Genomic DNA, 17,146 nt, shown 5'->3' on the forward strand with positions numbered 1-17,146 from the left:
ACGCTCTGCAAGTGACACACGTTTCAAGCTGGGGCTCCCTGAGATCTCTGCAGTATAGCAGTGGGCAGGGCAACACGCTTTCCACCTCTGCTCTTTATCAGCTGGGGATGCACCCTCAGTCATCCTGAAAAATGCACTTCAGCCTCAGACCAGAGCCCAGCTGCCAGTGGCACCTTCACATGTCACAGCACTGAGCGGGAGATGCTGATGCAATTAAAATAATATGATGCAACCTACACAGACACCAACAGATGGGAGGCACAGCTCTCAGTCCAGACCTGCAGCTCATCGTGCAGGACCTCAGTGCCAACAGCTCATTTGTTCCCTCTGCAAGGGCCCAGACCTCCTGCTCACAGTGCTGCTGCCATGGTGCTGGCACAGCTGCACCAAGTCCAAGCTCAGTGGGATTAAACCATGCAACAAACTGCCAACTGCAAACAGCCTTGGCTTTAATGTCTCCCAAGAGCTTGTCAATGCACAACAGGAAAGTGGGGTACAGATGGAAGAAAAAGGCTGTTCAAAGGCAGCCACAGTGCAGGATGCTGCTTGTGCAGCAAATGGTACAGGGGTGCGGGAGTGAGTTCAAGCACTGCAGGGAAACAGTGGGGACAAGTATGGGATGGAGTCCCAGGGAACATGATAAAGAATGCTGCTGTGCTAGGGTATGCAATAGACAAATCCTTGGAAAAACAAGATTCAGCAATTTTATGGGGATTTTTTTCCCTTTACTTTTGGATTTTGACAGCTCAAGGGCAGTTGCAGAGGTTTGGACATGAAAACATAATAAACCTGAGGCATGCTGAGTTAACTATATAGCGAAAGAGAAGCAGTATCACTACATCTCCCATGAGAACCTCCCATTCCTCTAGAGGCAATCTATTTCTGCCTCCTTCAGACACATCAGCTCCTCCAGGAGAGGCGCGTTTGTCCTCTTCAGGTACCTCAAAGCATTGGAAGTCGCATTCACAGAAGTCAGCCAGTTCCTGGCATTTCTAAGTGCCTTCCATGGGCCAAGCCCTAAGTGCTTTATGGAGGAACAGAGGCACACATGTCAGGAAGGCACCCATTATAGGATCTACGCGGTAAAACAGCACAGACAGTTCACTGCCTTTCTAAAATTCAAAGTTCAAATCAAGCTCCCCTATTTCTTACTGCATGAATAGCATAAATAACAGTAATCAAGTTATTAAAACAAACAAACAAGAACACAACAAAACGAAAATCCTCCACACACTAAAAGTTACCCAGTGTAAAACAAACAAAACCCAGCTGCTATCTGACACCTTTTCCCCACAGTAAATTTCCTCCTTTCCATCAGTAGCACCGCTTGTTCTGAAACACATTCAAAATAGCTCTCCTTGTACTGATACTTACATGTTATAAATGCATTATATCTATTTAATAATACAAAAGCATACTTCTCAGCACTGGCAAAGTACAAGAGAGTCCAGGTTTCCAACGCTCTTATGAAACCTAGAACATAGGCCAGCGATGCTCTCATCCAGTTGCACGGGCTGCATCTCTGCTGCTGAGCAGGCTCTGGGGTTCACGAGACTGCATGTCATTTGGGGACGCAGCTGGCCGAGTTTCCAACCCTAAAATCCAGGGAAAGCTTTTCAAACCATAAGAGGGCACAAACTATAAATACTGTTTACTAAATCCGCGTGCCGGGGGCTGACAGAACTTGACATAACCCTCGTGACACGCTCTGCCATGACCTCCTGTGGGAGATGGTGGGGCATCGTGTAATCAACCTCACTGCAGGGAGAACACAGCACTGCAACGGTTTTTCATGGAACACTGGCCAAACCATTTAAAATTAGACATCTGCTCATTTTACCCTTGTGTAGATATCTGTGAAATACAGCCAACATCTTTACTAAATCATGCCTTGAGCGTTAGGCTAAGCTGTGGTAGATTGCTTGAGATCAAGCAAGTGAAAGAAAATTTGGTAATTATGTTGGCCTTATGTAAAAACTACGTTATGGCCCAACTCTGCTGCAGTGAGAGTGATAAAGTATTTTCTTGGTAATCAATAAAATTCTGACCTCAGATACAGAAATGTAAATGCAGGGTGAGTCAGCTGCACTCAGAGGAGACACCTCACATACCTACAGGCAGATCTGAGCCTGGCTCCTGTGTATGGGGAGCAGACATCTGCCTTCTCCAAACACTGCTGCCAGACAAGAGAGCAAACAGGATACAAAGATGTGGAGAAGCAACTGGGATCGAGAGAAACACACTCAGACATCTCAAAAAACCACGTTTGTAAACTGATGATAACAACGAGAAAACAAACTGGCATGGCTTGTCGTAAGACTTGTAAATATATGTTGCTGAAGATCTCCTCAGCCTATCTATTGTCTTCTGCAACAGAAAAAGTCAAGCAGTTGTGAAAAAAATATGGTGCAGCTAATCAAGATTAATCAGCATCGTAACTCCACACTTCTGCCTCTCACTACAGAAGGGTGAGAATGGGAAGACAACATACACTGCCATAGGACTGGACTGACCATAGACTGAACAACAACACTGCTTCCATGGGAAAAATAACAGCAAAATGCTCTCAGCTTCTTTGAATGAGGACAATGGTAAAGAAAACACCACATTACTCAAATAGGACAGTCTTTGGCACTTATCTGCCTACTGCTTTTGAGACCTGGAGCACCCTTACCATTAATGGCAGCATAACTGGGCAGAACAACTTCTCTTTTGTGATGGAGAACAGTCAGATACACAGAACTAAACCAGATAGCCCCAAATGGCAAGTCTTGTGGAAAACAGAGCATCATTTCAGCATTTTCTAAATTAAAATCAGCACTCTCACCAACCGTCCTTTGTCTCCCCTCTTGTGTTGGTATTAAAGAAATGAGAATTGGGAAAATATCCTGAAGCGTTACCTCGGCGTCCATTACTGAAAATAAATTGCAGACTTTGGCAGTTTTCCTGGGAGATACTTAATAGCAGCTTCTATTTTGTTTGGTTATTTCAGGGCATCCTTGACTCCTCTAAACTCCAGAATGTTCCTTATTATCGTGAGAAAAAACACAGGGACTGTCATATCAAGGCTAATCCTGTGCGTGAGGAGAAGGGAAGTTACTGAGACAGTCTCAGCTATTGACACAACACTGTAGCCTTCAGGATATGAGGGTGAGGAATGCTTTTTATGGAGACATTTAGCACAACGGCAGGAATACAAATCAAGCTCCATTAATTTAGTTTTAAATATTAATGAGCCAGGATGCGTAGTTTATATAAAGATTTACTTAATAAAATATTAAAATTTTTGCTAAAAGAATTGTAAATTCCATGTCTATAAAGGAGAGTCAAGCATCAGAAGTTGTAAAAGACGGAAACAGCAAATCAGAATTCAACAGCATCAGAATTCAAGGAGAGCTCAACACTGTGGTTAGTCTCAAAGGCTGCACCCTTGGTAATCCGCATTCATTATTGTTTGGACCAGGAGAGGAAAGCCCTTCTGTAGCAACTGGCATTCCACTTCAGCAACACCTCGGCTCTGGGCCATTTCTGCTGCTGCAGAACAGTCAGATCGAACCGGAGGTGTCACCTCTCTGCTCTGTGACAACCTGTAGGGAGCCAAGGAGCTGCGTGGTTAAGCAGCACATCCCCTCCATGCCTATGGGGCACAGGCACATGCACAGCGCCAAGCAGGAAGCCTGAGCCCAGATCTCTGGAGGTCTGTGGGCCAGGGACCTGTCATCACCCTCATGTGGGTAGAGCTGACAAGAGCTCCCAGCTTTCTCAGCCAACAGTCATCTTTGTTTGTTCATCTGGGCAACAGCAAAATGTCTGGGGAATCTTTGATCACCTATTCTTACATCCTTACTTTTCTTTCAGGCATCGTTACAGAAGAGATATCTCATTCATATGGATGTATTTCACTTAAAAGTAACAGCAAAAGTGACTCACTCAAGAAATACTTCATTTCAGCTTTGTTAAAAACAGAAAAACTGAAGAGCATCTACAAATGAAAGCCCATTGGTTTCAAACCACAGCGCATTACTGGTTTATTTTCCAACGTGGCAACCAGGGACTCCAGACATGCAAAGGTAATAAAATTTGCATGACTGCCTGATGTCCTTATCTGTCTGAGGAGCTTTGGTACTCACAGCACAGATAAAAGGTGTCAGGAGAGATGCAAGAAATAATGCACTGCACAGCTGCAGAGAAATAGTGATTATGTTAGTTCCTGCACGGTGGGGAAAAAGGAAAGCAGAACTAATCGCTGTACCTGAGAGCAAAGAAATGAGTGAGGAGAAACTGGCATGGACTCACGTTGAGCTGGAGGTCGTCTGTCCACTGCCCGACGAGGCGGTAGCCCGGGGTGCTGGTGTTGGTGGTGTGGAACTGGAAGATGTCGTAGCGCCCTGGTGCATCACCATTTTTGTTAAACATCACTGGAGTGCCAGCACTGCCTGGGGGAAGGAAACAAGACCAAATCCAACCAAAAAAAAAAGAGAAAGAAAAAAAAAAAAAAAAAAAAAGGAAAAGCCAAAGCTTTACAGCAGCTGTTTTATTTAGTCACGCCTGGGAGCTTTCAGACTGGCAATGTATTTCAGGCATTGGTTATCTATCAGCAAGCCATCTAACACAGATACTTCAGGACACGATGGAATAATCCTAGTCCTCTTCCCTGATTAACTACTACTGCCCAAGCCCACTGACTGAAAACAAAATGAAGCAAAACCAGATCAGTTTTCCTTCACTCGAGCTTTGCAAACAGCAAGAAATATCAGAAGGCTTTTCTTCCTGCCCTCCAGCCTCCCTCCCCATCTCTTTTTCCTTAGGGAGTTCTTTACTGAAAATCACACTTGTGAATGGAGCCTTTAAATGATTCTTTTTTCCCCCAGAAAATGTTCCATCTGCTTCTGAGAGATACTGCTGTCAGAAGTCAGCCCAGGTCTAGTGAATCTTGATTGGCATCCAGAAATAGCTTCCTCCTCCACAATATGTTCTTATTCCTGTAATCAGCATGCAGTTGGGGTGGAAAAGAACAGACTAAACTATAGGAAGATCATTCCTTGTGTGCTCCCTTATTGAGTCTGTGAAACTGACACAGGCTGAGAAGCACCTCGGGTTGGAGCCACTCAGATCAGGATGCTGCATCAACTTCACCTGCCACGTACCAGGGTAACCAACACAGGGCTTGGATGCAGGGCAGCAGGAAAGCAAGCATCCCTCCAGAGCCCCCCATGCCTCTGCTGAGCAGAGCTGCCCAGCACTGACCCCCAGTGCTGCTACCAACCATTCCCAGTCCTTGCATGGATAACTGCTCCCCAGGGCACCTGCACCTGAATTGCCATGGTGTCAGAAGTGAACCCCTTTCTAAAGGAGAATGTAGAGCAATGCTGTGTTTTCTTTAAGGGTCACATTAATCACAACATACATTAAAATAGGCTTAGGTGTGGCAGAGTAATATTGTGTCAAGATTGAAGATTTCAGCTCTAGCATCTCTATATTCAAAGCTGCTTCCTTCTGCATCTCTTTTTTTTCCCCCCAAAGCAATGAAAAATCTCTCCTGCAGTAGCACTGAACTTTAAGATTATGGTTTTCTTCATGATTCCCATTCTTCATTGAATTCCAGAGAGCAAAAGAAAATTTGAAGAAGTAAATTAGCATAGTTTTCATTGCAGCTCTGGTAAATGGCTTCCTGTCTACCCTGCAAGCCTCAGAGATCAGATATGGATTCAGTTCAAAGGCTGGTACAGAAAATCTTCCACGGAGATCTCTCTGGTTCCTTATGAGCACAAAGCTGACACTTAATTGTCATTACAGATTCACGTACCCAGAACACATTTATAATGAAAATGCTTAGAATGAAGAGTTATGGCCATAACTCCTTGGCTCCTCCTGAAAGTCAGCACAAATGGGAAGCGGCGATTTGCTAATCATGACTTCTAAAGGGCTGTATATTATTAGTTAAGCTTGTTTCTGTTTTGTTTTGGTTTTGCTTTTTTTCTTCCAGAACTGACAAAAATAAAGGTGCAATCCAGAGCTGCTACTCCAAGCTGTGCTGTTTCTGTGTTTTGTGGGAGCAGTAAAACGTTTTGCCTGCTCCTGCTAATCGTTGCACATAGGCAGTTTTTAAGGATTACTTTGAATACCACAGTTGAAGAGCAGTGCTGCATGTGGCTGCTGCAGGACTGGCATGGGACAGCATCAGTGCTGGGTCACCTCCACAGCACAGCTCCTGGGACAAGGACTACTATGCACCGATGTGGGGACCTGATTGCAGCGCACACCTGTTGCCATCTGCAGGTCACCATCATTTCTGCTTTAGAATCACATGGGAAAAAAAAGAAAAGCAACCTGTGAAACAGGTTGCAAACTGCAGGGAAGACATCCAGCTATAGAAACGCAGAGAACTGGGATGGTCCCAGAAGTTAAGTCAAAGCCTCCTGTTTCCCAGCTTTGAAGTTGGAGCAATTGCACTCCCAGCCAAGGACCTGCTTTGTAAGCACCGACCTTCTGCAGCCTTTGCTGGGCTCTGCTGTGTGCTGGTGCTCTGTCTGCAGGGACCCCATCGCTCCCATCCTGCTCTAAATCACTGCAGCACTTCAGCCTCTACGTGCAGTTCCAGCTCCTTTGTGCACTCATGAAAACAAGGGATGCATGAAAACCTCCTCGCAGAGACAAAAGGATTTCCAAAATGGGTTCTATTTATTACTTCACTTTTTGATCTTATAATTATGACAATATTTGGTTGATGAGCTTTCACTTTTTTTGGAATATAATTTAGGATTTATTTTCCTTCTGCTCCGATTCATACCATTTTGCTACAGCTCCAGCAAGCACTTCAGAAACTGAGCAGTAGCCTGCAGGCTGCAGCTCCTTGCTCATTCAGAGGCTATGACAATTTAATTCATCTTCAGCTCCCAACAAATAAGCTGTCCTTTCACCACACAGATGGAGAGCACATGACACCCATTCACCTGCAGGATGCATCCGAGAGGAGATGCAATCTGACTGAATTTGTTGAATTTCAGTCCCTTAATCACCACAAGATGAGAAACGAATTAATAGGAGGAGGACAGGATGGCAGGCAGGTGTGCCTAGCCAAGGTGTTTCTTTATTATTCCATCCACGCTGACTGCGGTTTGAGGACCTGAAGGGCTCGGATGAACAAAGCCTTCAGCTTTTTCACTGGGGAAAAATACAACCTTCTCTCTGCACCATAGGATTTTCAGAATCCTACTGCACGAGCACTTGGAGTTTTAAGTTTTCGGTATCTGGAGGCTTTCTGTTCTAAAGATAATGTGACCAGTATCAAAATTCACACTGAGCTCCTCGTACAAATCCAGTCTCTCTTCATTAAAACGTTGCTTGAGCTCCTTCTGCGTGAATGTCATTACCTTTGCAGGGAAGAAAGGGCTTCAGAAGCAGTTACAGGCGAGATGGCTTCAGCTTCATCGTGACAGAGAGAGCCATTAAATGCACAGAGATCTCCAGCTCATGGGCTCGGGATCGGCTCGGAAATGGGCTGCATTTTATCTCTCCAGATCACGGTTCAGGCAAAGAACCCCACTGCTCTGCTCTGTTTCTACTACGAGTTTAGGTAGAGAGCTGGTAGAACAAGAGTTTAAGCACGGACCAAATGTTGTTTTCCAAGCCCTACCTCTGATGAAAAGAATTGCATGGCTGCACCAGCGACCCAGAGAGGAGCAGGGTAAGGGCTAGCATAACACTGCTGAAGCAAACGCAGCAGCCCCACCACAGCGTGATGCCAAGGCAGACGTGGGCACCAGCACTGCTGTCCCCAGGGCTGCCAGGCCTTATCACAACAGCACTACACAACCCAGACCTACAAGTGCTCTCTCATTGCTTCTGTTCCCACATCCACCTGGGTTTGCAGGCTGGTCGCTCAGTGCGTTATATGGCAGCTGTTGATCCCAGGTTGGCTGAATGAATTCATTGCAATTTTGGGAATTTACTTTCATACAGCACAGAAAAAAGCAAGCTCTGCAGAACCTTTCTCCGCATCCACAGGAACCTCCCCCAGGAGGGCTGCAGCTGAATGCTGAGCACGGCTGTGCAAACCCATACACAGTTCTGCACTATGAGTGCAACGAGAAGCTGAATTCCACCCTCAGATAATAACCCTTACAGGAGCTGATTCTTTTCCCATTGGAAATGTCCAAGGCTAAGTAGCCGCGAGCAGTTTAAAGGTTTTAAACCTCTGTTCACTTTGTCACCATCCTCCTTCCCCCAGTAATAAAGCAAACTGCTACTTCAAGTCCCTGTGCTGGATGCCACTTACATGTATGCAAACAAAGAAAAACACCACATAGCCATGTAGATCAATCACAAATGAAGGAAGAAAACTCATCTTTTAAAGGACTGATCAAGAAAACACAAAGAAGGAAACTAAAGTTGTCATGCAACAACTCTGGGAGCTAAGCAGTAGGTCCCCAGTCTCTCAATGGCTCCTGGTTAAGTCTCAGATCTTTATCTTATTCAGAGATAGGGCAGAGCAGTCAGACCTCCTGGTACACACATTAGCAATGTTTATGAAGAGGAAATAACATTAGGTTGCTGTAATGCTACCCCTGCAAGCAATCAGCTCTGGTCTCCCCTCTAGTTGCAGGCGAGTGTTGGTTAATGAAACTGTAATAAGATTACAGTAAAATGCAGAGAGGCAGAGAAACGTTCCTAATATCCAGGTCTAATTCATACAGTGCAATGCACATAAAGATATGTCAAAGCCCATCGTGTTGTATGAAACATTGGGTTGGTATTGCAGCTGTTACCATCCACTGGTAGAAAGTTGGTAGATAAACAATAAGCACACAAAAGGATAAAGTCATCCCATCCCCATTCCTATGATGTTACAACTCCTCTAAATACCTACTGGAGTTGGGGTAATCACTCTGTCTACATTATAGATGTGATTCTGCAAATGGACCTGGCTCTTTAGCTGTTCTCTCTTCTCCTGAGTGCTAAGTCAGGTAAAATACCAGAATTTCTTCCAGTTAGCTTGCTCCAAATACAAGAAAGAACACAAATAGGGACAGACATATTAAGATGAAGAAAAACTTGGGCATTTACTCAGCTATTTCTCCCACAGGAAATCACAGGCTTTGGGAAAGCATCCTAGAACAGCAGCAGCAATTTCTGCCTTTGCAGAGCAGTAGCCTATCCACCTCAGCTAAAGCAGAATGCTTACAGATGCTAAATAGACACGGTCTTCTGCCACAAACTCTAGTGAAATGCTAAAACAAAAGCATCACCTGAGCGGAACGAATAAATACACCGAGTGAGACTGAATGGAACGACAAGCCATGCAGGCAGGGTGCTACAGGTGGAGCAGCTCTCACTCACCGTTGAAGTTAACGCTGCGGATGTACTTGAGCAGCTTCTTGCCGCCCGCGCGCTCCATCTCAGGGCAGACCCCGGCGTAGTCAGCACACAGATCCTTGCTCATGTGGTGCAGTGCGTGTGCCATGGCGTACACTGCATCGATCACAAACTGCACCTTCCCCTCCTGCTCGTAGTGGGAGTCCTTGCCGATGCGCTCCTGCCCTGCACAGCACGCACACAGAAGGACAGTAAGGTGCGGCGCTTTCTGATGTCTCTTGGAGTACGTGGAAAGCAATGCGTGTGTTAGGCAATACATTAAAAGCGTTATCATTTTACTAATTAACACAAATTTAAAAGAAAGGTATCTTTCATTCTCGACAGCAGAATCATCAACGCTTGCAAGTTACTCTACAAATCCTACCATCATCACAAACTTGAAACCTTAACCCACAGGGACCACCTCACAGATAGAGAACACCAGGCTCTGCGTGCTCCCAAAGCGTGGCTTTGAAAGAAGAAAGCGTTTAAAAATAAAGCACAGCTGGTATTTTAAAGTCTGATGGTTTGTTGTGCTCCAAATCCCAGTCTCTAATTGAAAGTCACAGCCAGACTGGGGGAAAAAAGCACCACTTCAGACGCAGCCAAAGGGGTACTCCAGAGAACTGAGCGAACACGCCTGCTATTAGCACAGCCTCGGGAAGCTCCGGTTGTTTGCGCTGACTTACACCCCTTCCCTGTACCAACAGAGATCGAAACATCCTTTAGAATCCAGTGATTGCCTTTAAAATGCTATGACAGCTGAGAGCTTAAGGAATGCAAACATCCATGCCATACGAACTGCAGCAGCTTTGGCAGTCGTTTGTCACCGCAGCACCCAGCATGGCAGGACACACAACCTCAGAGCTCCTCTCATCTGCTGGACATCAAACGCAAGAGACAGGAGAACTGTTTTGCAGATGGAAAATGGGAACTTAGAAATTAGGCCACAGAGACCCAAAATGCTCAGCAGCAGAGATAAGTGGAATGCAGTATTTTGAGCCGTGGGCTTGCACCCTAAAGCATTTACTGTCAGACGTGAGACACAAGTGTAACCTGGTGACATCACCTGGTGAATGCAGGTTGTAAGGCAGCTTTCTTGCCACTGCCATAGAAGCAGACAACTGCTGCAAAGCAAACAGCACTGCCAGAGCATAAAGCAGGGCACTACAGAGATACGGGAGCCTTTGAGTTTTCTCTGAAATTGCCCACTAACACCTTGTCTTGTCTTGGCCAAGTAACACCTGCATAATTCAATCTGCCTGGCTGCCAAACACGCGATTATACTTACCCATATCACTGGGGATTTGTGAAACATAATTACTGCTTGTTCAGTGTCCTGAGCAGCAGAAGTGCAATCCATTATTTCCCATGGGCGGCAACAAGGCAGCCCAGTCGTTTCACCAGCCCTGCTTGCCCTCCTGCAGGGCTGGGCATGGACAGAAGCACGGACAGAAGCACAGGCACAGCTCTCAAAATCACCCTGCAAATGCCTTAGGGATTTTCAATCAAAGGAAATACTCATGTTGGAGACAGAAGAGGGAAGAGATGCCTTTTGTGCAGCACTGTGCCCAGCAGTCTGCCCTGGGAAGCAGCTCACTGTGCCAGCTGTGTGTCTTCCTGCACTGCGCTCACTGAGGGGCCGGGCACCAAAAAGGAGCTGGGCCACACTCCCAAGATCACAGAACGTTCACACAATCCCTTTTTCCTCCTTTGAGAAGGGTGGTGGTGGTGGACTGGAATTACAAATGAGCACAGAGAAAGCACCATCTTCTTCCAGAAATCCTACAAGCACAAGAAATGCCTTACCCTGTCTGCAACAGTGAGGACCTTGAAAATAAATGAAAACACAACCCCCCTCTATGAACATCTTAATTGCCTACACTTTTTCCCCTTCGTAGTTTCCTTCTCCAACTACCATCGTGCACCAACCTGTTTTGGCTGACATTCCCTCTACCAAAGCCTCAGTTTTGCATTTCAACTGTGTCAGAAACACTGAAATTCTGAAAATAATTCAGCAGAGTGAGAGCTTCCAGACTGTGAAGATTCACATACTGTCGTTTTCATTATTTCACTCCCCTCTCATTGATTACAGACCTTATTACATCTCCAGCCCTGACAAGGAAAAAGCTTTTAAGTGGTTTCAGCTCAGCTACACTACCAAATTAGCAATGCAACAGAAATGCATGCCAAGGGAAGAGGAGCTGGGATTGAAATTCTGCACACAAACAATACTGATTAGGCATATTAAGTTCCAGAGGCACAGTTGGCTGAACGCAAAGCAAAGGTATCTGCAAGCAACCTGAGCAAAACCAACTTAAAAAAAGGAGCAATATTAACAATGCCTAAGTATGAAAGTCTCAGAGATGAATTGGATTTGAAAAACATAATTGAATTTCCAGTAACAGGGATGAAATCTGTTGCAAAGAGCCATTCTGCTGAGTATTACACACAGTTTGTGTACAGTCTGGATATGGAGTCAAATGCAGCTCCCCACCCAGAAAGGCATGCGTGATTTCATTCACACAGCAGAGATCTTGCACTAACAGGAGCATACAGCTGCTCACGGAAACACAGACTGAGCTGCCTTTTAATGACTGCAAGCACAACTTCAGCCTCAATTTGATTTGGCAAACGTCCTTCAAAACAACAGCCATGTTTTACATGGCAAACTGCCTTCGGACTTCAATACTTAGAAAACACACCATGTGAGTGGGTTCTGAGTGGGTTCTCTCCTGCTCCCTCTAGCTGACACCAAACCAACATCCCAGTAGCACATCAGCAGGCTGACGCCTGAAGTCTGCTTTCAGACACGACAAGCACCCCCTTACCTGCACCTTCAGCAGTTTTATTTTGGTGAGCATTTTGCTGCCTTGGGTTTTCCCGGAGAAGCCAAGCAGAAAGTTGCACACACTTCAGGAATAGCAATATAGGGGTGCATACAAATTAAATTATTAATTATTCCCGGAAGAGAAGAAAACCCACAGAAGACATTAGCTTCCTGCAGACAAAAGCAGCAGTACCAGCAGCTTCAGCATTGGCTGTGTGCACCTCCCAGCAGAGGGGCTGGCCTGCAGGCTGCTGGCACTGGGGGCCTTGGAGGAGCCAGCAGATGAACTCAGGCATCAGGTGCAGCAAGAAACTGAGCAGTGCCTTGTGTGACTGGGAGACACCGAGCAGCACAGAAGGGAAACAAACCCCATCTGCACTGGGGCACCCAGACCTTCTGTGCCTTGATCCCTAAAGAGGGCTTTAAAAAAAAACATACAAAAGCCAAACAACCCAAACTTGGTGATCTTCGAGGAGCCACGCAGTAACTATTTTCTTCAAGAATGAGGAAGATGGCACCTGAGGCACACGCACACAGAGTGGCTGGGAGAGAATGCACTTCTGTGCCACGGATTTGAAATGGAGTACCTGGGATGTCAGGAAAAGGGAGAAACACAAAAGCAATTTATTGACATGAGGATTTTTTGCTTCCAAAAGATCCGTTTGAAGGTGATGACAAATAATTTAACCTCACTTCCTACTACAGTCTCAAGTGCTCATCATGATGATTCCTAAGAGACTGAGAGATGGGTCTCTTGCTTCAGGCAAATCTTCGCAAGAGAAAAATACTGCAACAGAGCGAGAGAAAAAGAACCAACAACCACCACCCACCAGAGCAGCAAGAATACAGAGAGGAAGAAGTCCTCGTGTATGATCTCCTTCAGAAGTGAAGTGCAGCTTTAAGAACTCACGGCTGCACTTTTTGCATCAGCACCAGGGTGATGCTTAACGCTCCTTTCTATGGGAAAGGAGCTGAGAAGCTTGTTTTTCATGTTTTCCTCTGCATTTCTCCTTCAGATGATTTCTCTGGACTCATCGCCAGTATTCACAGAACGCCAGCAGTATGATACAAAGTGCAAAGAATGCTGCAAGGACAATTTCTGTGGCGTGTAATTCATACAATGAACAGACTTCAAAATCCCAATTAATCAGCTCTTACAGTAGATGAATGCAGACACCGGCTCAGTTTCTCGAGGATTAAGCACATTTTCAAAGGAACTTAACACAATAATACTGTTGAGAACCTGCTGATAGCCATCATTAACAAGAGATGTAATTGAAAGATTGCAGAACGCTTGCAGGATGGAGCAGGCAGCCTCTCTTTGGACGAGAGCTCATCATCTGGCTGAGTGCTGGCAAAACCACACACACCTCACACATCCAGAGCTCGGTTAGCAGCCTCACAAACCTGATGCCTGATAGCCATGAGATGCCCACCATGCAGCACCTGCAGGCACCAGTCTGCAGCTGCCCATACGCCACCTCAACCGCGCTGCAGCCGCCTCCTGCACCTCATCCTGTGCAGAGCTCAGCAGTGCAGCTGCTCCTGCTGTGCCCGTGCCCCTCACAAACAAGCTCAGCAGCACAGAACAGCTCTAGCAGACAAAGACGTAGACCCAGAGCTTGTCAGAACAAGGTCAGAGCTATTACTCCTCCCATGTTCTCTCATGGAACAGGCGCTGCTGTGCACACAGGGGCTGCAGAATCCGAACGTTTCTCCGAATAAGATCTTTATTTGAAAGTAGACAAATATCAGAGTCTGAGAAAAGCTAACAATGTGCGAGAGTAAATATTGTAATTTGAACATGAGGAGAACGACAATCAGGCCCCTCTGCAATATAATCCATGTATTGTCTTTTTACAAAGAAATCCAAGATCCAATAATACTGCTATGTAGTTACAGTCATCTATCCAGTCCATGCTAATTCAGATCTCATTACAGACAAAAGCCTTTATCTCAATACCATCAATCCAATCCCCATGGATTCTGTTAAGGGAAATAGATGAACTCTCAGATTTCCACTGCTCTTTGAACAAGAACATCTCCCCGTGCTCGGACCAGACCTGGCACATGGCACCGTTTTGTGCAGGCTCAGGGGCAGAGGCACCGGCCAGGGCAGCCCAGCCAGCGCTGAGCACCTGCCTTGCTGCTGAGGCTCACACCTGGGCCTTGCTGCTCCTTGATCTGCTGCACCCTTCCACGTCAGCATGGCTCTAGAGCTCCTGCAGCTCTGCTTGAGATGGGAAACTTCACACTGCACACCAGATATGCCAATCAGGACAATTGGTCTACACTGGAAACAAGCAGGGATGACTTGTACAACTAGAATGTGTGTTATACACTCCTGATCCTCTCTCAGACATTGTCAACATACAGCTGTGCTTAGTGGCTCCAGTAATGCCACCAAAACCCAACCAACTCAGAAGCACATGTAGCCAGCTTCACCTACACCTCTCAGCTAATACTGATTCTTTCTCCATTACACTGATTCAACCCACTGTAGCAGTTTCTGTTCTCTGGTGTGTATGTGCATCTAAGAGAACAGATTTTAGATTAGAAAACTGACCCAACTTTCTTATTCAGTGTGTTTTCTGTGCGTTCAGCAGTCCTATTAAAACATCTGCAATAGCTGTCATTTGTACTCCAACACTGAAGCACCACGGCCATAAGAAGGCAGCACCAGCAATGCAAGTCACTGCCACTTCACAGCTACAACTTCCCAACGTGCAAATAAAGCAAGCTTCTTGTAGCAGTAACTGCTGGTGAAGTCAGTGACCACGGACACATACTGAAGAAGCACTTAAATATTAGAAGGCTTAAATTAGAGCCATCTTAATATTTAAGCACCTGGTTAAAATCATAGTTTGCAAATAGAGGAACATATGTAAATAGCAAGGAGAGAGCCATAGAATCGCAGGGCTTTGTTGTCAAATCACCTTGACAATCTAGAAATAAAAGCACCATTAAGAAATATATTTCAGAAAGATAATAGAGTTTAGAGAACCATAAAACTGGTTTACCTTAAGAATAAACTGTTCAAGGTTGGTTTAATGTTGGTTGAATCAATCACTGCAGGGTTCTTTCAGGAAATTGGGCTCTGTATGTTTTGAAGTACTGTGATGCTACACGAGATTAACTGTTTGAGCTGAACGTTTGCAGGTCATTAAGTTATAACACAGACTTGGAACGATCTAATGCTCTGTGGAAAAATATGTTGTTCAGAAAAACAAAGAGCCAGTCAGCTTGCACACTGGTGCTTAACGTGGTTCATTTGCTCCTCAACTTTTGCACAGCACATTTTCCTTCTGACAGATGTTAGCAACAAGCAGCTTTAGCAGGCTAAAGACTGTTGAAGTACCCACAAAATCGGATGCAAAGCGAAGGACTAAAATTCTGAGTTTCACACTGGAACAAACATTCACCAACCAACCAAACTCACATCATCTCTCAGCTACAGCAGCACTGGCCCAGAAAGTTCTTGGAGTCCCCCAGAGATGAGCTGCAGCTGGGAGATGTATCTCAGCAACAAACCAACGCGTGTTCCAGTAAAACTCCATCTTGGATCATTTTTCCCTGCAAACACCACACTTTGAGAGAACCTACAACTGCTGCCATGTGTAATGCGAAAGACGGTGTGTCAGAGGAGAAAGAGCCAGCCAGCAGAAGTTGTTGATGGCAGTGCGTTGCAAACATATAAATAAGGTACTCACTAGCAAGGAGATACTATGCATATGTCCAGAGAAAGGAGAAAGGCTTCCCAGCTGATGCTCCTTACACCATAATGTGAGTGCAGCACCTTTGCCACCAGGTGCCACCCTCCCCTCCTTCTGACCCATCACAGCCCAGAGATGCACCTCCAGGGTTTTGGGGCACAGGAGCTCACCCCCCATTCACTGCAATGTGGGGATCTGCACTCCCAATGCTGCACGAGGTGCTCAGAGTGCACAGCACAGAGACAGCCCCAGTCCAAACACTGCAGGACCACGGGTTGCTCCCTGGAGGCAAGCTCTCTTGTTCCAGTTCAAATACTAAGCACAACGCTCCCTTTTTCACTAAGGCCTTTGCTACATTTCTGTCACTTTGGCTCGCAGGCAGCCTTCTCCCAGCATTTTCTTTAGAGCAAGTCATTGCTTCAGCCAACATCAGGGCTGTGCCATCAGACTGATTACACTTCCAGATAATTAGAAAAGCTCTCTGAGCAGTCTCCACTCTGAGAGATGACATCCAAGGTGACACCACCCTGATATCTCTTCATTAAGTCTCCTTGAGTGTAAAGCCTCCTGAATTAAAAGCTATGTTTAAAAAGTGAAAACAGTCAAGTGTTGCAATTTCCCTTTCAGTTAGCACTACACTCCAGGATGGCATTTCGTTAAAAATGCAGGTCCTCCTCGTGTAGCTGATGCTGCTGGGCATTGCAAGTCCTTGCATTTCTTTTGTGGGCACCTTTCTGCCATACTTGGGCACTGGTGCTTCCTCTGGAGCAGGAAACAGTCCACAGCCACACAAATGGGAGCACCCATGGGACAGCCATACTGCTAGCACAGCAACCTGCAGGCACAGCCTCAATGGGGCAGGAGCTTACGGTGCAATAATTCCAAATATTCTGCACTGCGCATTTGATTTCAGTAACCACTTTGAAACTTACGTACAACCTGGTTCATGGCAATATGTACACAAACATCTGTTTTAGTGTCTTAATTCTGGCTCCCTTCATCTCAGAGCTCTGAAGGCACCAGCACAACTCGGTTTTTCCTCACTGAAACGTTTCAGCTGAGCTCATAACCAAAGCACACACCTCCTCACCTCTATGCATGCGAGCAGAGCATTATGCAAGGCTCTCCCCACACATATTTACTACAGTTTTGCTCTCTATAAAAGCAGCTGCCTTCTTCCGTTAGATGTTCCCTATTAAAAACAAGCATGTAAACACTTTTGCCACAATGCATGGTACTAAAGACTCAT

General features: G+C 45.7%; 1 protein-coding gene across 1 annotated transcript in view; it reads right to left on the minus strand.

The window, feature by feature from the left end:
• GRM7 (glutamate metabotropic receptor 7) overlaps window positions 1-17,146 on the minus strand; it is a 212,188-nt gene that overhangs the window by 56,369 nt on the left and 138,673 nt on the right. The window contains exons 6-7 of the mRNA XM_042823557.1: window positions 9,340-9,540; window positions 4,297-4,436 (exon numbers count right to left, since the gene is read on the minus strand). Of these exons, the coding sequence (XP_042679491.1) occupies window positions 4,297-4,436; window positions 9,340-9,540 (341 nt within the window). The remainder of the gene's footprint in view (window positions 1-4,296; window positions 4,437-9,339; window positions 9,541-17,146) is intronic.

The sequence above is a fragment of the Centrocercus urophasianus genome, unplaced genomic scaffold (genome assembly GCF_019232065.1).
Source record: "Centrocercus urophasianus isolate 14NV4802_14NV808 unplaced genomic scaffold, USGS_Curo_1.0 seq_22, whole genome shotgun sequence".
NCBI lineage: Eukaryota > Metazoa > Chordata > Aves > Galliformes > Phasianidae > Centrocercus > Centrocercus urophasianus.